The following is a 17324-nucleotide window of genomic DNA, read 5'->3' as shown; positions in this document are numbered from 1 at the left end:
GCAGTTGTTACAGAGGAGGTGCAGTTGTTATAGAGGAGGGGCAGTTGTTACAGAGGAGGGGCAGTTGTTAAAGAGGAGGTGCAGTTGTTACAGAGGAGGGGCAGTTGTTACAGAGGAGGGGCAGTTGTTACAGAGGAGGGGCAGTTGTTACAGAGGAGGGGCAGTTGTTACAGTGGAAGGGCAGTTGCTACAGAGGAGGTGCAGTTGTTACAGAGGAGGGGCAGTTGTTACAGTGGAGGGGCAGTTGTTACAGAGGAGGGGCAGTTGTTACAGAGGAGGGGCAGTTGTTACAGAGGAGGGGCAGTTGTTACAGTGGAAGGGCAGTTGCTACAGAGGAGGTGCAGTTGTTACAGTGGAGGGGCCGTTGTTACAGAGGATGGGCAGTTGTTACAGAGGATGGGCAGTTGTTACAGAGGAGGTGCAGTTGTTACAGAGGAGGGGCAGTTGTTACAGAGGAGGGGCAGTTGTTATAGAGGAGGGGCAGTTGTTACAGAGGAGGTGCAGTTGTTAAAGAGGAGGGGCAGTTGTTACAGAGGAGGTGCAGTTGTTACAGAGGAGGGGCAGTTGTGCAGCAGTGAGTGTTAGGACGGACCTCATTAACTCGTCTGGCTTCTGTACCGCAACAACGAAACAAGATACCAGTGATCTCCTCCTCCTCCTCCTCCTCCTCCTCCTCCTCCTCCTCCTCCTCCTCCTCCTCCTCCTCCTCCTCCTCCTCCTCCTCCTCCTCCTCCTCCTCCTCATCCCAAGCGCTCATGAGTTGCCTTGGCAACTTGTGCGCTCTTGTATGTGCATGAGCGGGGGCCTGAGAAGCCCACAAAGTGAACATTATGTGTCATCAGAGAGGATTAGGAGCCCACGGTTTAGTCAAGGGCTCAGGATCTCGCCGCTGTCGTGCTGGAGGGTTTTATTCAATATAAAGCACGCACACACACACACACACACACACACACACACATATATAAATGTGCTTTCATGGTCGAATCGATGCCTTCAATACAGGCAGAGACTGACAAGGAAGACTGAAATTGACTTTCTTCCTGTAACCTGTAACACATCTGTAACAAGATTCTTTGACAGAAACCAGCCTGACCAGGCCATCCATATTTTATCCACCTCTAAGGAGGCACATCATGCCTGTTCCCCCTGTCTGCAGTGCTTCAGAGAGTTGTCCTTCTTACGATCAGATCTGTTATAGATCGCATTGATGTAAGATACAAAATAAGATCCAGAAACTCATATAACGTGAATGTGACTCAGGTTTAACAGCTGAAATCAGATCGGCTCCGACAAAAGAGCTTTGTGATTTACAAACACAACTGTCTTAGTCCTGGCAGCCTGAAGAGCAACGTTGGCATGGAGGAGGACAGAAACCCGTCAACACAGAGATAAATACGTGTAGTTGCTCAATGTCAATTTAGCTTTGTATGAGGCGAGCACATGGAAAACACATTCAGATTGAAACACCGGAACGGCTGTAGCAACATACGTTTTAGATTTACAAAGCTTCTACTAGGAGTTTCCAATGTCTGTTGGAATATTTTATGACTTCATTATCTTAAATAAAATAAGAAATCTTCACACAACATCTTGTATAAATGGTGTGGGGCCAGAATATGTGTAACAGTCAGGAGAGAGGGGCTGAAGCCTCTGCCTGAGTATCTGTTTCCCTTCCTGTTTGACTTTCCTTCCTCTTTTTGCCTCGTTCTTTAGTCCTTTAGCAATAGTTGTGTTCCTCTGCTCCTCCACACTCTGCTCTCCTCACTCTCTCCTTTCTGTCTCCTCTTCCTCTCCTCTTCTCCGTCCTGCTGTCTGATAATAAACCTCCCGGCGTCGTTCTCTAACCTTCCCGACAGGAAGTTTCCTGTGCTGAAACAGAGCCCACGTTGGATTGCTTCCTGCCAAAGTGCGTTGTGGGACACGTTTGTTTGGGCCCCCTTCCTCCTCCTCCTCCTCCTCCTCCTCCTCCTCCTCCTCCTCCTCCTCCTCCTCCTCCTCCTCCTCCTCCTCCTCCTCCTCCCTGGGTGCTTCCTCCTCTGGGCTCTGTGCAGATGGCTGGGGCCGGCAGACCGGATCTCGGAGGGGTTTTGGCAGAGCAGCACCTCTCTGGCTCTGGAGAGAGCATACCGCAGCCATGACCCCCCGACCCCGGCTGCACTGCTGCCCCCCCCTCTCAACACTCTCAGTCAGCCACGAGAGAGCAACGTACAGCTGCTAATTCTAAACTGAAAGAAAGCCAGTCTTGTAGTCGGTCAGGAGGAAGTCAAGTTATTACGAGAGGTATTTCAATGTGTTCTCTAACTACTGATAAGTTGAGCATTTGAAATTGGTAAGGTGCAGACCTTTATTTTGACCGAAGGAATTCATGACAATAACAATTAGGGCGGTTTACTTTCCCCCACAAGCTCCGTTGATTAGCATTGGAAAAGCTACATGACAACGTCAATAAACCACACCCCCGCCTCTCAAAGACTGGAACCACATCGTGTCGATGGTTACTTTTAGCATCTATTCATGACCACACAGATATATTCAAACGTTTTAAAGACATATTTCCCTATGTGCCCTCCACCAGCTCCTGTGGTTGTGGAACACCTTAATCCCGTTCCCTACACTTTCTGGTGTCGTCTGCTGACAGGCTGAGGGTCGGAGCCTGACGGGCCGTACGCCGTGCTTCAGATAACCCGAGCTTTCCCGCCTTATCGGCAGCACCCCGGCCACTATCTGAGCTCAGAGCAGGAGAAGGGAAGAGGAGGAATGGGAATCTAGACAGGGTTTCAATTGATATCGATTGCACTCTGTGAAACTTCCTCTGTTTGACGGGTGGGGGGAGGGGGTTCCTATTACTTCTGTAACAGTGACATTGGCGGCCAGAGATAACAGCTGTCAGACTCCCAGAGGAAGTGTTTGAGGCTGTGATAAGTGAGAAGTAAGGAATGAGTGCTTCTGCTGCATGTGGGTGTCATGGATTCTGAGCGCAGACACACACTGCTGTGAGTGTGTGTGTCTGTGTGTGAAAGAGAGAGGGGGGCGGGTCTAAGTCAGGCTGTAAATCTTTACACTAAGAGTGCTAAATGATTCCATGAGTCAGCAGTTTCTTTGATATGCCTAATGAGATAAATAAGGGTAGAAAGATGTTTAATGTGATGCTTAAAAATATACTTCCTGTTAGGTCATAACATCACAGTCCCAGTCTCAGTAGTTGTGAATTAACCTCTAGGATCAAAGATATCAAACCAGGTGAGCTTTTGATCATCCTGGACCTATCCCAAAAGCAATGAGATCTCTCCACAGGATATTGGTTCAATTGGCGCTTTCACACCGCAGTACTTTTTCCACAAAGGTTCATGAAAAAGTAGTTCAAGAGAACTCTTTAGTTCTCATGAACTAAGTACAGATCGCGTTCACACCGGAATAAGTCCCTGGGGGAGGATTAGGCAAATGAAGCCGCTGACGTCACTTATTCTTCTTCTGCTTTGGGTTTACTGGCAGGCCGCAAACCACTTCACGGCATATACTGCCTCCCGAAGTCCCCGGCCGGAAGTCCCTGGAGTTGGAGACTGGCTTCAGTAGAAGCTGCTGGGAGTCCCAGCAGCTTCTACTGAAGCCTTCTGAGTAAATCGCCAGAACGCCGACACCTCCTCATCTCCACTGCTCCCATGTTTTCTTTTGTGTTGCCATAAGTTAGTCTCTCTGTGTTTGTAGGCTGGGCTAATGCTAATAATGCTAATGCGAGGATAATAAAATGGGAGTTTTACGGGGCGTGGTTTGCAATCCGCCCAGCCAATCAGACATAGGAACCTTTTTCTCCCACGAAAGTACCTGCTCTCTAGCAGGGACGGAAAAGGGGGTAAAAAAGGTTCTGAATTATTAACTCATTTTAGTTCCGGCTCTTTTTGGTGTGAACGCGACATTTCGGAACTATATCGGAACTAAAGTGGGAAAAGTACTGCGGTGTGAACGCGGCTAATGCAGAACATGTGCTCTGTGGCAAACAACAGTTCATGATATTAATACGCCCTGTTCAGCAAGATGATCTTAACAAATAATCCCGACTTGTCCTTTTCTCGATGAGTAGGTCCAATCAGCAGAAGTAAAGTGTCCCCGACAGCATTTGTAGTCTCATTCTTCTGCCTTTTAAAAAAACCAAAAGCTTCAACATTCCCACGTGGGTTATTTACTGACATACTTTATATCATAGAGTATTGAGCTCATGGGTTGAGCTTGTGTTCATCACAGACCTGACCAAAAGCCAAGACACATTGATATTGAGAGGAACTAGAAGTGCAAAGTGCTGACTCACCCTCTGTTGTTTGATACTCCTTCCTTCACTGTTTGCTGATAGGGTGAAGTAAGCCGTATCACTACACTTGCTTTTCTGATAAGATTATTCCTTAGTCCTGAAACCTCTTGGATTAATAGCACACCGTTTCATTTGACATAGAGTTGAGTTTTTGTTGAATGCGCTAACACACAGACATGAGCTTAAAAAGGATTTCAACATAATTAAAGTGGAAAGATGATGTGCAGGTAATGTAACACGGACCACTGCAGTACAGCTTAGACTCATTGGATCAACAAATACAATCCTTTCATTTAAATGTAGCTGAAATGCTTGTAGGTCAGTAGGATACCCAGTTCCCACGGTGACAAAGGGAAATAAGAGCTCTCTCCCTCCACGTGTCTTCACCCCTTTATGCTCAGACTAATACAGAGTGTGTCCTCTGGAGTTCAGAGGGAGCAGCACAGTTCAGGATGGATCAAATCAAATCACACTTTCTTCTTTTTTTATCCTGCTTATTTATTCAGTATTCTTCCCTTAACCTATCATCTCCTCATCTTTTATTCTGCCCTCCTCTCCCGCTCTGACTCTGTCTCCTCCTTCATCTTTCCCCTCCCTTTATCTCTGCTTATACGTTCCCGTAATCACTCACTCCTTTTGGCTTTTATCTCCACTTCCTCAATATCCTTTTTACTGCCTCTGCCTCTGCCTCCTTCCTTCCTCCCCCGCGCTTCCCTCCCTCCCTTTCACCCTCCCCTCCTTCCTGCCTTTGCTTCTTTTTTTCCTTCCTCACCTCAACCCCCCCCATCCTTCTGCGTCTCTCCTCTGAGCTCATCCTTTTTTCTCTTCCTTCCTTCCTTCCCCCGTCACCTCCTTATTAAAACCCTCACTCGAAGACATGCTGCTCCAAAAACAAGTTAAAAAAAGAATTTAAAAAAAGCAATTTTGCTTGTTATAAGTAAAATAATCTGCCAATTGAACGATGGAGAATTAGCTCGGTAAGACTTCTTGAAATAAGATGGGATATTTAGAGAAATCAGATCTTGTAATCAGCTGGGAGAACTTATTTTGAGCTATATGCTCAAAAGCTTTTTGTTATCTGATGTTTTTCAAAAATCAAGTATGATTATTTTCTTAAAACAAGATGCTTTCAAGAGTCTTTGACTTAAAGAGATACTTAAGATGCATTGTCTAAAAACAAGAACCTATTTCACACTACATTGTTACGCCCCAAGTTATTATGTCTTATATCAAGTATAGGGACATATTCTGACTAGAAGTTAGACAAATATACTTGTCAAGATTTGGAGTCTTTGTAGTGTGGTCTCACCCCCCTGCTCTGTGTCTCCAGGCCTGCAGCCGGTGTTCTGGAGCAGGGAGGACGTGGCCCAGTGGCTGCGCTGGGCGGAGAAGGAGTTCGCCCTGCGGCCCATCACCAGCGGATCCTTCCAGATGAACGGCAAGGCCCTGCTGCTGCTCACCAAGGAGGACTTCCGCTACCGATCCCCCCACTCCGGTACTGTCCTCTTTCCACCTCTTCAAGAACAGTATGAAGATATGACTCCTGCCTGAAACGCTTCACAAATGAGTCACTCTCATTGGTTGCATTAGATTGTCCAACTAGATAGAACAACACAGGTATAAAATACATGAATCAATGTTACAGTGCAGTGTGAGATATATATAGTTCAAAAAGAAAAGTCTTCATCTAATTTACAGTATTTTGTTAAAAAAAGAAACACTTATTCAAGAACACTTGAAAAAACGTGGTGCATTTATACATAGAAGCTTATTTTTCTGAGGTGAAAAGGGACACATTCGGACTGTTAGGACTAAATCATGTTGGGAAATAATAGCTTGGGTTCCTCGAGGATGAATAAACATCTGACCCCTGATCAGCTTTTCCATTTGTAGTTGAGGCCAATATTATAGTTTATTTCTACATAAAGCGCTTTGCCAATGTAGCTTTAAAATCAATGTGTTTACAGCAATACTACACCCTTTTAAATCAATAGAGTGCAGGGGGGGGGGAGGCAGCTGTCACAGCCGGGTGCTAGGGGAGGAAGTAGGGGACGGTTGATCAGGAAGTACAAACCAACCTCAAATGTAGCCATAGCAACGCTAACGGGCTGCAAATAATGCCGAAGTGTTTTCCTTTGCAGATTTTTAGATTCCCTTTTTAAAATGAAACGGGATTCAGTGTGTGAGTGTGTGAGGGCTGAAGTCAGTGCTGTGAGGCTCAGGGTGATGTGATGTTGATATAGTCATCATAAGAGAAAGTGATCAGCATTGTGATATACCAATATAGACATTGAATAAACACTACACAGTATGGGATTTACGCATTTGAGGTCATTTACAGTCCAAAACAGTGAGGGAATGAGGATTACAAATCAACATATAATTAATGCTTTCAAAAAAATGAATTGATGAAATAAAGAATCCACAAACAAAAGCATAATCAATCAATCAATCACACTTTATTTATATTGCACCTTTTGAGATAATCAAGTACAATTAAGAGTTTTTCACGAATGATTGTTAAAGGTCATAATGATCATCAGTTAAGTGTAAACAAAACAAAAGTGAAATAAATGATAAAAACGCTGATATAATTAGTAGGGACGCTCCGATCGCCAATTTTGGGGCCGATCGCCGGAATCAGTACTGGCCGATCCGATCGAGTGGGCGGGGCCTATGGGGATCTTCCACTTAAAGTGATGTTTTAAACTCAGTTAATGGGGCTCATTCACTGGAGCTTCCACAAACAACAATCAACATCATTTTTACATTCAGATGAAGTACATTATTCAAGTTTACATTAACTTTGGATAATAACACGGGAGGAATGAGCGGAGCCTCTCTCTTTTCCTCTCTCCCCCCTCTCTCCCTCTCCTGACAGCCTGTCAGTATCTCATGCAGCTCACTGATCCAGTAATGAGTGACCCGACAGTGAAGAATACATATATTTATAATAACTAGTTTGGCTTGTCCCAGAGGTAGATCAAATAGCTAAGTGTGTTAGGTCTAATTCTTAGTGTGTGTTTCGCTCCGCTCACCGGTCCGTCAGGCGGAGCTGCAGGATTTATGCTTCACACACGTTGCATATATCGCTATTTTACTGTCTTTTTCGGACACCTTAAAATACTGCCAGACCGGTGAAGCCATTTTGGCGAGCTTGTTTTGCCGCACAGAGAAAAGTGTCATGTATTTTATGTCATGTGATCGGCTCTCTCGATCGGCCTTTATAGAGAGCACCGATCGATCGGCAGAGAGTGAATATCGGCCGATGACGATCGGCGGCCGATCGATCGGAGCGTCCCTACTAATTAGTATAGAATAAATAATGAAACCAGAGAAATAAAACACGACATAAAAGCTCAACGGAACACATAACAAAAGTAATGCATACATGATGCATACATCAATGTTGCTCAATTATCAATATATGAATCATTAATCTTTTTCTATGACTTTATTAATGCAACCGATTTCACTGTGATAGCGGAGCTTTCTGCTGCTCTTCATTTTAGCAAACTGGAAGACCTTTTATCTAAAGAAATATATATATAAGACGTTTATTTTGCAGTTTCTTACCAACATCTATTTACTTATTTATTTGATAATGCATTTGTATTTATATAATTAAACGTTTAAGTCATTTTAAATCTTCCCTGAAATGGGAAGTAAACAGGAAGTGAGTTAACATGATGTTGTGAGGATGATGTGTCCAGCTGTCAGCTGCTGCTGTTTCCATCCCAGCTCTGTAGTTCACATCCTGCTGCAGCTCTGTGGGGACACACCATCACATCTCTTAGTATCTGTCTTCACTCGTCATGATGTCAAACAGAGCATTTGGTGGTAGAATGCATCAGCACCTGTAGAAGCTCAGACACAGTGATGTCCTGAAGCTGAGGAGAGAGAGGAAGCTGAACACTGTGAGGAGAGAGGAAGCTGAACACAGTGAGGAGAGAGGAAGCTGAACACAGTGAGGAGAGAGGAAGCTGAACACAGTGAGGAGAGAGGAAGCTGAACACTGTGAGGAGAGAGGAAGCTGAACACAGTGAGGAGAGAGGAAGCTGAGGAGAGAGGAAGCTGAACACTGTGAGGAGAGAGGAAGCTGAACACAGTGAGGAGAGAGGAAGCTGAGGAGAGAGGAAGCTGAACACTGTGAGGAGAGAGGAAGCTGAACACAGTGAGGAGAGAGGAAGCTGAACACAGTGAGGAGAGAGGAAGCTGAACACAGTGAGGAGAGAGGAAGCTGAACACAGTGAGGAGAGTGGAAGCTGAACACAGTGAGGAGAGAGGAAGCTGAACACAGTGAGGAGAGAGGAAGCTGAACACAGTGAGGAGAGAGGAAGCTGAACACAGTGAGGAGAGAGAGGAAGCTGAACACTGTGAGGAGAGAGGAAGCTGAACACAGTGAGGAGAGAGGAAGCTGAACACAGTGAGGAGAGAGGAAGCTGAACACAGTGAGGAGAGAGGAAGCTTGAACACAGTGAGGAGAGAGGAAGCTGAACACAGTGAGGAGAGAGGAAGCTGAACACTGTGAGGAGAGAGGAAGCTGAACACAGTGAGGAGAGAGGAAGCTGAGGAGAGAGGAAGCTGAACACTGTGAGGAGAGAGGAAGCTGAACACAGTGAGGAGAGAGGAAGCTGAGGAGAGAGGAAGCTGAACACTGTGAGGAGAGAGGAAGCTGAACACAGTGAGGAGAGAGGAAGCTGAACACAGTGAGGAGAGAGGAAGCTGAACACAGTGAGGAGAGAGGAAGCTGAACACAGTGAGGAGAGTGGAAGCTGAGGAGAGAGGAAGCTGAACACAGTGAGGAGAGAGGAAGCTGAACACAGTGAGGAGAGTGGAAGCTGAGGAGAGAGGAAGCTGAACACAGTGAGGAGAGAGGAAGCTGAACACAGTGAGGAGAGAGGAAGCTGAACACAGTGAGGAGAGTGGAAGCTGAACACAGTGAGGAGAGAGGAAGCTGAACACAGTGAGGAGAGTGGAAGCTGAACACAGTGAGGAGAGAGGAAGCTGAGGAGAGAGGAAGCTGAACACAGTGAGGAGAGAGGAAGCTGAACACAGTGAGGATAGTGGAGCTGAGGAGAGAGGAAGCTGAACACAGTGAGGAGAGAGGAAGCTGAGGAGAGAGGAAGCTGAACACAGTGAGGAGAGAGAAAGCTGAGGAGAGAGGAAGCTGAACACAGTGAGGAGAGAGGAAGCTGAACACAGTGAGGAGAGTGGAAGCTGAACACAGTGAGGAGAGAGGAAGCTGAACACAGTGAGGAGAGAGGAAGCTGAACACAGTGAGGAGAGAGGAAGCTGAACACAGTGAGGAGAGAGGAAGCTGAACACAGTGAGGAGAGAGGAAGCTGAACACAGTGAGGAGAGAGGAAGCTGAACACAGTGAGGAGAGTGGAAGCTGAGGAGAGAGGAAGCTGAACACAGTGAGGAGAGAGGAAGCTGAGGAGAGAGGAAGCTGAACACAGTGAGGAGAGAGGAAGCTGAACACAGTGAGGAGAGTGGAAGCTGAGGAGAGAGGAAGCTGAACACAGTGAGGAGAGAGGAAGCTGAGGAGAGAGGAAGCTGAACACAGTGAGGAGAGAGAAAGCTGAACACAGTGAGGAGAGAGGAAGCTGAGGAGAGAGGAAGCTGAACACAGTGAGGAGAGAGGAAGCTGAGGAGAGAGGAAGCTGAACACAGTGAGGAGAGAGAAAGCTGAACACAGTGAGGAGAGAGGAAGCTGAGGACAGAGGAAGCTGAACACAGTGAGGAGAGAGGAAGCTGAACACAGTGAGGAGAGAGGAAGCTGAACACAGTGAGGAGAGTGGAAGCTGAACACAGTGAGGAGAGTGGAAGCTGAACACAGTGAGGAGAGAGGAAGCTGAACACAGTGAGGAGAGTGGAAGCTGAACACAGTGAGGAGAGAGGAAGCTGAACACAGTGAGGAGAGTGGAAGCTGAACACAGTGAGGAGAGAGGAAGCTGAACACAGTGAGGAGAGAGGAAGCTGAACACAGTGAGGAGAGAGGAAGCTGAACACACTGAACACAGTGAGGAGAGAGGAAGCTGTGAGGAGAGAGGAAGCTGAACACAGTGAGGAGAGAGGAAGCTGTGAGGAGAGAGGAAGCTGAACAGTGAGGAGAGAGGAAGCTGAACAGTGAGGAGAGAGGAAGCTGAACACACTGAGGAGAGAGGAAGCTGAACAGTGAGGAGAGAGGAAGCTGTGAGGCTAGCTGAAGCTGACAGCTGTTTTCATACTGCTGGCTGTTGGCTCTGTTGACGGTGACATCAGTGAAAGCGTCATTTTGCGGAACAGAGCAAAACTTTTGGCGTTTGTTTCCTCCTTTTGGGGAGTGTAAGGGCGCACTTCCCATCAGCCCCTGCTGTGAGACATATTTACTTTATAGAAGCTCTGAGAATGAAACGTTTACTTTATGGAATGTTTTAACTTCACTGTGTCGCAGGCTAAATCACAGCAGAAAGTTCACACGTATGAGAAAAGTAGAGCCTAAAGGGTGTTCCATAGATCAGTCTGACTAACTGGAAGCTTTCTCTCTTTCCTCATTTCCTAGCAATTGTGATTCATACTGATAAACATTTAATAAGCCCATTGGACACATGTGAAGACTAACACTAGCATTTTCAATCCAGAATCAAAGCTAACTTTAAATAATAAAGTTAAAACCTTGTTCCACACATGCAGCATATACAAATATAATGTAACAAGTATGCAACAAAGTGATGGTAATAACATAAGTACAGTACAATAAATAATCATCCAAAAGTTCATGACAGTTAACCCTCTCAGTAAAATGAACACATAAGACGAAAAGAATAAATACAATAAAATATAAAAAACTATAAAATAAATATATAATTAAAACAATATAATAATAAAAAGCATCAGGAGGTGGAATCTTTCCCAATAATGGAACTCCACAGGACAAGGAAGTGAGAACTGAAAGGTGTGTGTGTGTGTGTTCCATCACTTTCTTCATGAGATTCATTTCCTTGTTATTGTAAGATCACGGCCTCTGTACCTGGGCTATGCGTTGACTGTGTAAATGTTTGTGTGTGAGAGGCCACACTTCTGTTAATCATCGGCTCCACTTCCTGCTCTGTGTCTGCGCTCTGCTACTGTCCAACACTTAAAGGACAGCTCATACACAGCCACGGCCCATCTACCTGTGTCAACATCCACTTCATGTTGGCCACTAAGTGTTGTGCAATGCCTCAGCTCTATAGGTGTTGGATTATCTAAGACATGTTTTTCTAATATAAAGTGTTGCCATGGTGCCCTGTCCAGTAAAGAACCCTGTAATGTGGGTCTGTCCCTCAGAGGCTCTTCCATTATTGCTCAAGACCCCTGCTGCCTGGAAAGCAGGAGCAGAAGAAGGGGAAGTTGTGGATGACGCTGCTTTCCATTTTCTAGCTACATGCTAGTGATGCTAACCTGTGAGCTTTCCTCTGCAGGGGACGTCCTGTACGAGCTGCTGCAGCACATCCTGAAGCAGAGGAAGCCCCACGTCTTCTACCCCTCCGCATACTTCCCCGGGAACTCCTTCCACTCGCTGCCGGAGGGCGCCTCGCAGCACCTCAAGCTGGAAGGTCAGTCCCATAGACGCTGCTCTAATGCATACATTTCATATTTTTATATTATAAAAAATATATTCCATTACAACTGTTGTAATCAAATCATCAAACAAGAAATTAAGAATAAAAAACACTTCAGTTAAAGCCAAATTAAAAAGGTGGGTCTTGAGTATGCTCTTAAAGTACATACAGTTATGATGCCTCTTGTGTTTTTGCCTCTCATAGCGCTTTTAATTCCCTGATAGGTCTAACATTAAGCTCAGAGTTATAGTTTACTCCATGATATTGATGTTATTTTAATGTGTCCTCCCTGTCTATATACACAAGGTAGTCTCAATATGAAAAACTCTTCACTGTTGTAAAGCTCAGTTGGTAGAGCTGGGGCCCATGGTCTGGTGTTAGGACCCCGACCGGAGGACAGGCTCCAGGCTGCTCTGGCACCAGTTCCCTCCGTCTCCCCGTCAACACTGTGTCTTGAATAAAAGCACTCGTTGCCTGAAAAAGTATTAAAAAAAACAGCTCAACGATTGCATTCCAGAACCCCACCACTGCTAAACATCCCCTCAATAATAAACATATCATTACATTTACACATAACAATATCTACGAAATCTGATTATTATTTTATATAATATATTCCTCAAGGTAGAATTGATGGCAGAGCTGATTCATTGTACAGGTGTACCTCTGAGTGTATATAAAGTAAGCTTCCTTCTTCATAATAGCAGACACTGTTAGATTCATATCAGTTTAGTTATAGTTGGAGTTAACTATAGTTTTTAGTTTGGTAAATATGGAGCAGTGATGCTGCTGAGTAATATGAGCCAGCTAATTTGATCATCTAATAGCAGATATTGTCTTACATCATTCCATAGACATCAGTCACTTGTTCAACATTGTAATTACATGTATATAATGAATCAAATTGTATGTGAGCATTTATAATAATGGCAATTGCAATACCAGATAAGGTTGAATGTTCTGCAGATGTCCATAGGAACTGCATACGGCTTCTTTTTGAACCACTTGTGGAAAGTTGGAGATAAGGAACAACAACACTTTTAATGAAGGTAAATGGTAAATGAAACATTATGTTTAAGGAAGTAAAGACAATGCTCAGTGGGTTGTTTTGGTGTGAGGAAACATGACACATCAACCATCTGATGGGTTGGAGCAGTATCTCCACCTGTTGGCAGTAAAACCTGCTCCACAAGGAAGTGCAGCGCTGTTTAAAGGAGCTCCACCAACTATTTCTCACTGCCGTCTTCATGCTTTGAGTGCCTCTCTGCAGACGGGTTAAACAGTGCCTGTGATTCAAGGAATCACTGGCAACTCAACCCAAGAACCCTTCCTGAAACTCCACAGATAATGTGATCCGGTTCTCACACTAACCTGCAGAGTATTAGTGACACCCAGGTCACTAAGAGGTCGAATTGTCCAAAAATCAGCTCCTATCGTCTTTCCCTATCCACTATTCCTTGACCTCTGTGTGAAACGTCACAGGGTTAAGGAATAGTGGATAGGAGAATTCAAAAGGACTTAGGAAAAGACAACCGGGCTTCAAGAGAAGCTGACTGCACTGATACTATCAGACGTATTAATGACGCACCAGAGGATGTTCTTAATGTGCGTCTGCTGGGAGGAAACTACAGTTCTCTGTACAGAGGACTACTGGAAGACATCTAGAGACTTTGCACCGTGCTCTGATGGTGTTGAAATGCTTTATGAACAAGAGAAAAATATTATCTTCATTAGGAGGGAACTGAAATAAAAAAGTAAAGTGGGGAGGCATGTGGCGCAGTGGATAGAGCCTTGGTGTTGGGATCAGGTTCAAACCCCACTGCAGTCAGCATGTCGTTGTGTCCCTGAGACACTTCACCCCAAATTGCTCCTGTGGGGATTGTCCACAGTACTGAGTATGTAAGTCGCTTTGGATAAAAGCATCTAACAAGTAACATGTAATGTAAAGTGAAACGTATTGTTGTCAACATCCCCAAAGGTTTAAGAAACCCCACACAGCTCAGTAAACTCTGAAATGTTGACTTTATTTTATCAGTGATAAAGTAACGTTCATATTTCTCCTTTTGATTATTATAGTGTTGAACGTACAAAAAAATCACTTTGGCATGTTATGGTATATGTTGTAAAATGCTTAATAAGCACCGTGATCCATTTAATCATACATTTGACATTATTTTACTATAGGTATTGATAAATCAATGTCTTCATTACTTCAATGTTGCTCTTGGTTAAAGTAGGGAATATTTGCCTACAAAATGTGATGGAATAAAAATATAAAGTAGCATAATGTGAAAGTACCTACATTTGTACTTATACACAGTACTTGAGTAAATGTACTTAGTAACATTCCACCACTGCTGACAGCCAGCATGTGATCACTGTGCGCACACCTGCAGAGCAAACACAGAGAAACTATACACACACAAATCATCATTTCCTAGAGCAGATGTGACGTCCAAAATAAAAAAAACATCAAGTTAATTTCACTGAAAAGAAGACTAGAGCCGGTGAAGGTGGGGGGGATGTATTTTCAGAGGGGGGGGGGGTGGGAGTGCCACCTGAACCTGGGTTCAAGCAGAGGCAGGCCTGTAGCACTCTGAAGGCCCAGCTCTCTGCTGCCCCCTTCTGCCCTGCCTCTTTCATCACACACTGTCTAATATAATGCCAGGCACAAAACATCATGGCTTTATATATTCACCATCAACTCAAAGGACACATCAAGAAGCAAACACAACATTCACAAATAAAATGTATAATTAAAAAATAAAGTAAAAGCATCAAAGAGTTAGGGTTTAACTTTTTAACTATTTTTAAATTATATTTGTTGGTCCATTCCTATTTCTCATGTACCTGTAGGCTGCTCATTATGAAATACACAACAGTAATGAATCACTTTACCAATCTTGGACTGTGTATAAAATAAACCAAGGATAAGAATATTGCTCAACAGAAACTTCACCACTGACTGTCAGTGTGTGAGCTGCTGCTGTGTTAACCTTGTGTTGTGATGTTCTCCTCAGACACGGTACGACGGGCGCCTCGTGGCTCAGAGCCCCTCCCCCAGCACCCCCCAACCATCGAGCTGCGCCACCGCGCACGCTCCCCCCACCTTCAGACTCCCAGGCGGTCCCCTCCGGAGCCCCACCCCCCCCGCACAGCCACAGATGACCACCTGCAGACCTTCTCTCAGCTGCCCGACAGCAACCACCACCCCCAGGAGGAGATGTACCCCCTGTCAGTGTCCCCCGCTGCCCCCAACGGCCGCTGCGTCACGCCCCGAGACCCCTGCCCAGGCAGCCCCGGGGGCCAGGAGGCGGGCCCTCCTCGCGTCATCCAGCTCATTCCCAGCGCCATCATGAACCCCCTGCTGCTCAGCCCCAGCAGGAGCGGCGGGGGGGCCGCCATGGACTTCAGGCACATCCGCGGACCCCCGTCTCATGCGCCGCTGGAGAACGGGCGGGAGCTGAAGGGGCACAGCCTCCACCCTCAGATGTCTCTGTCCCAGCAGCAGCTCCTACAGGAGGAGGCGCTCTACAGGAACCACGTCATCATGCCCGTGTCCCCCCCCGAGGAGCAGCAGATCCCCATTGGACGCATCGCAGGTGAGATTTACCTGTCAAAGGTCAAAGCTGCTATTTCTCCAGACACATGTGAGGAGACACTTCAGACCCCATTCACTTATCACTTACCGCAAAGCATGGTGGGTAAAGACGTTGTGTGTCCTCAGACTGCAGGCTGCTGTGGGACTACGTCTACCAGCTCCTGTCCAACAGCCGGTACGAGAACTACATCCGCTGGGAGGACACGGAGAGCAAGGTGTTCCGCATCATGGACCCCAACGGCCTTGCCAGGCTGTGGGGGAACCACAAGGTACACACACACACGCACACAACACACACACACACACACACACACACACACACACACACACACACACACACACACACACACACACACACACACACACACACACACACACACACACACACACACATACCATGTATACATCACTTCAGGGGACATTACATTGACTTACATGCATTTCCTGGAGACTTATCCTGACCTTAACCATAACCAACTCATGCCTAACCCTTAACCTTACCCTAACCCTAAACCTAACCAAGTCTTCACCCTAAAATTAATGATTCCCCTTATGGGGACCTCCATTTTGTCCCCATAAGGGAGGCGAGTCCCCACACGTGACTGTGTAGACAGATTTAGGTCCCCACAAGTATAGTAATGCTAGGACACACACACACCACACACATACACACACACACACACACACACACACACACACACACACACACACACACACACACACACACACTGTGAGGCTTGATAGAGAGTTCTGGTGATTGTTCTGCAGAACTTACCTGGCTGGAGCGGGTTTTTTCAGAGCCGTATAATATATATAATAATATAATATGAATGTTGCCACTGGATGAGGCCATGCATTGACAGGAGCACAGACTGTATGCTTGAGCTGAACAAGATATGGCTTTTATTATCAGCGTCATGATGTAAGTCTTCCTGATAAACACCTTGGAAGTTGACGTTGCTTTTTAGGGAATTTGTTGAAACTAGTATCGGTAGAACACACTTCAAAATGACTTTAACCGTAATAGAAGGCTGCACTGATCAAACTGTCCTATATTTAACGGACAGTTTACCCCAAAATAAACAACAAATAGTTTTCATGTATCTAGGTTGTTTTTGGTGTTTTGGAGATATATAATATAATGGAGTCAGATGGCTTCAGAAGCCTTGACCCTGTTATTCAACATATTGCACAGACATTGTTGGGAGCAGTTTATGTACAAACTATTTTCTTTCTACCACATCAATGCGCAGAAAGCAAATATCTTAGGTAACTGGTCTCTGGAAAGAGGTTACATGTATTTTGATCTAGCACCCAGTGCTACCCTTTCTCATCGTTTTAGAGAGAAGACTGACTGATGAGTATCACTGCAGGTGAGAGGTATTTCTGGGTGAGCAGAATTGATCTATCATGTCAAATGAAAGGTCTGCCCCCATGTGACAGCTTTAAATGACAGAAAGCTCATTAAGAAAAATCGAATTTTGCATCTCATTATTAATATTATTAAACACTGCTGTTGTCTTCCCCCTAACAGAACAGGACCAACATGACGTACGAGAAGATGTCGCGAGCACTGAGACACTACTACAAACTGAACATCATCAGGAAAGAGCCCGGACAAAGACTTCTGTTCAGGTAAAGCCTCTTAAAGACGGAACCATCATCAGTTTGTCTAGTTTCAGTGATGCAAATTAGTCGCTTTTCCGCGCCTCCCGCTTTTTTAATGCTGACTTGGGTGACTTGTGTAATTCGTGGAGAACCGAAGAGTTTTCGTTTTGGGGGGGGTGGGGTCAGTCCGTCCGTCCGACTGACGGGCAACTTCTCACTTCAA

At 45.4% G+C, this 17324-nt stretch overlaps 1 protein-coding gene across 2 annotated transcripts in view; it reads left to right on the top strand.

Moving 5' to 3' along the window:
* etv6 (ETS variant transcription factor 6) overlaps positions 1 to 17324 on the top strand; it is a 43512-nt gene that overhangs the window by 24268 nt on the left and 1920 nt on the right. For both annotated transcript variants that reach the window (XM_034200712.1, XM_034200711.1), the window contains exons 3-7: positions 5634 to 5798; positions 11752 to 11886; positions 14913 to 15494; positions 15620 to 15762; positions 17028 to 17128. In XM_034200712.1, the coding sequence (XP_034056603.1) occupies positions 5634 to 5798; positions 11752 to 11886; positions 14913 to 15494; positions 15620 to 15762; positions 17028 to 17128 (1126 nt within the window). The remainder of the gene's footprint in view (positions 1 to 5633; positions 5799 to 11751; positions 11887 to 14912; positions 15495 to 15619; positions 15763 to 17027; positions 17129 to 17324) is intronic.

This window comes from Gymnodraco acuticeps, unplaced genomic scaffold, assembly GCF_902827175.1.
Source record: "Gymnodraco acuticeps unplaced genomic scaffold, fGymAcu1.1, whole genome shotgun sequence".
Lineage (NCBI taxonomy): Eukaryota > Metazoa > Chordata > Actinopteri > Perciformes > Bathydraconidae > Gymnodraco > Gymnodraco acuticeps.
Note: the sequence above shows the minus strand (reverse complement) of the source record. Positions and strands in the feature narration are given on the sequence as shown.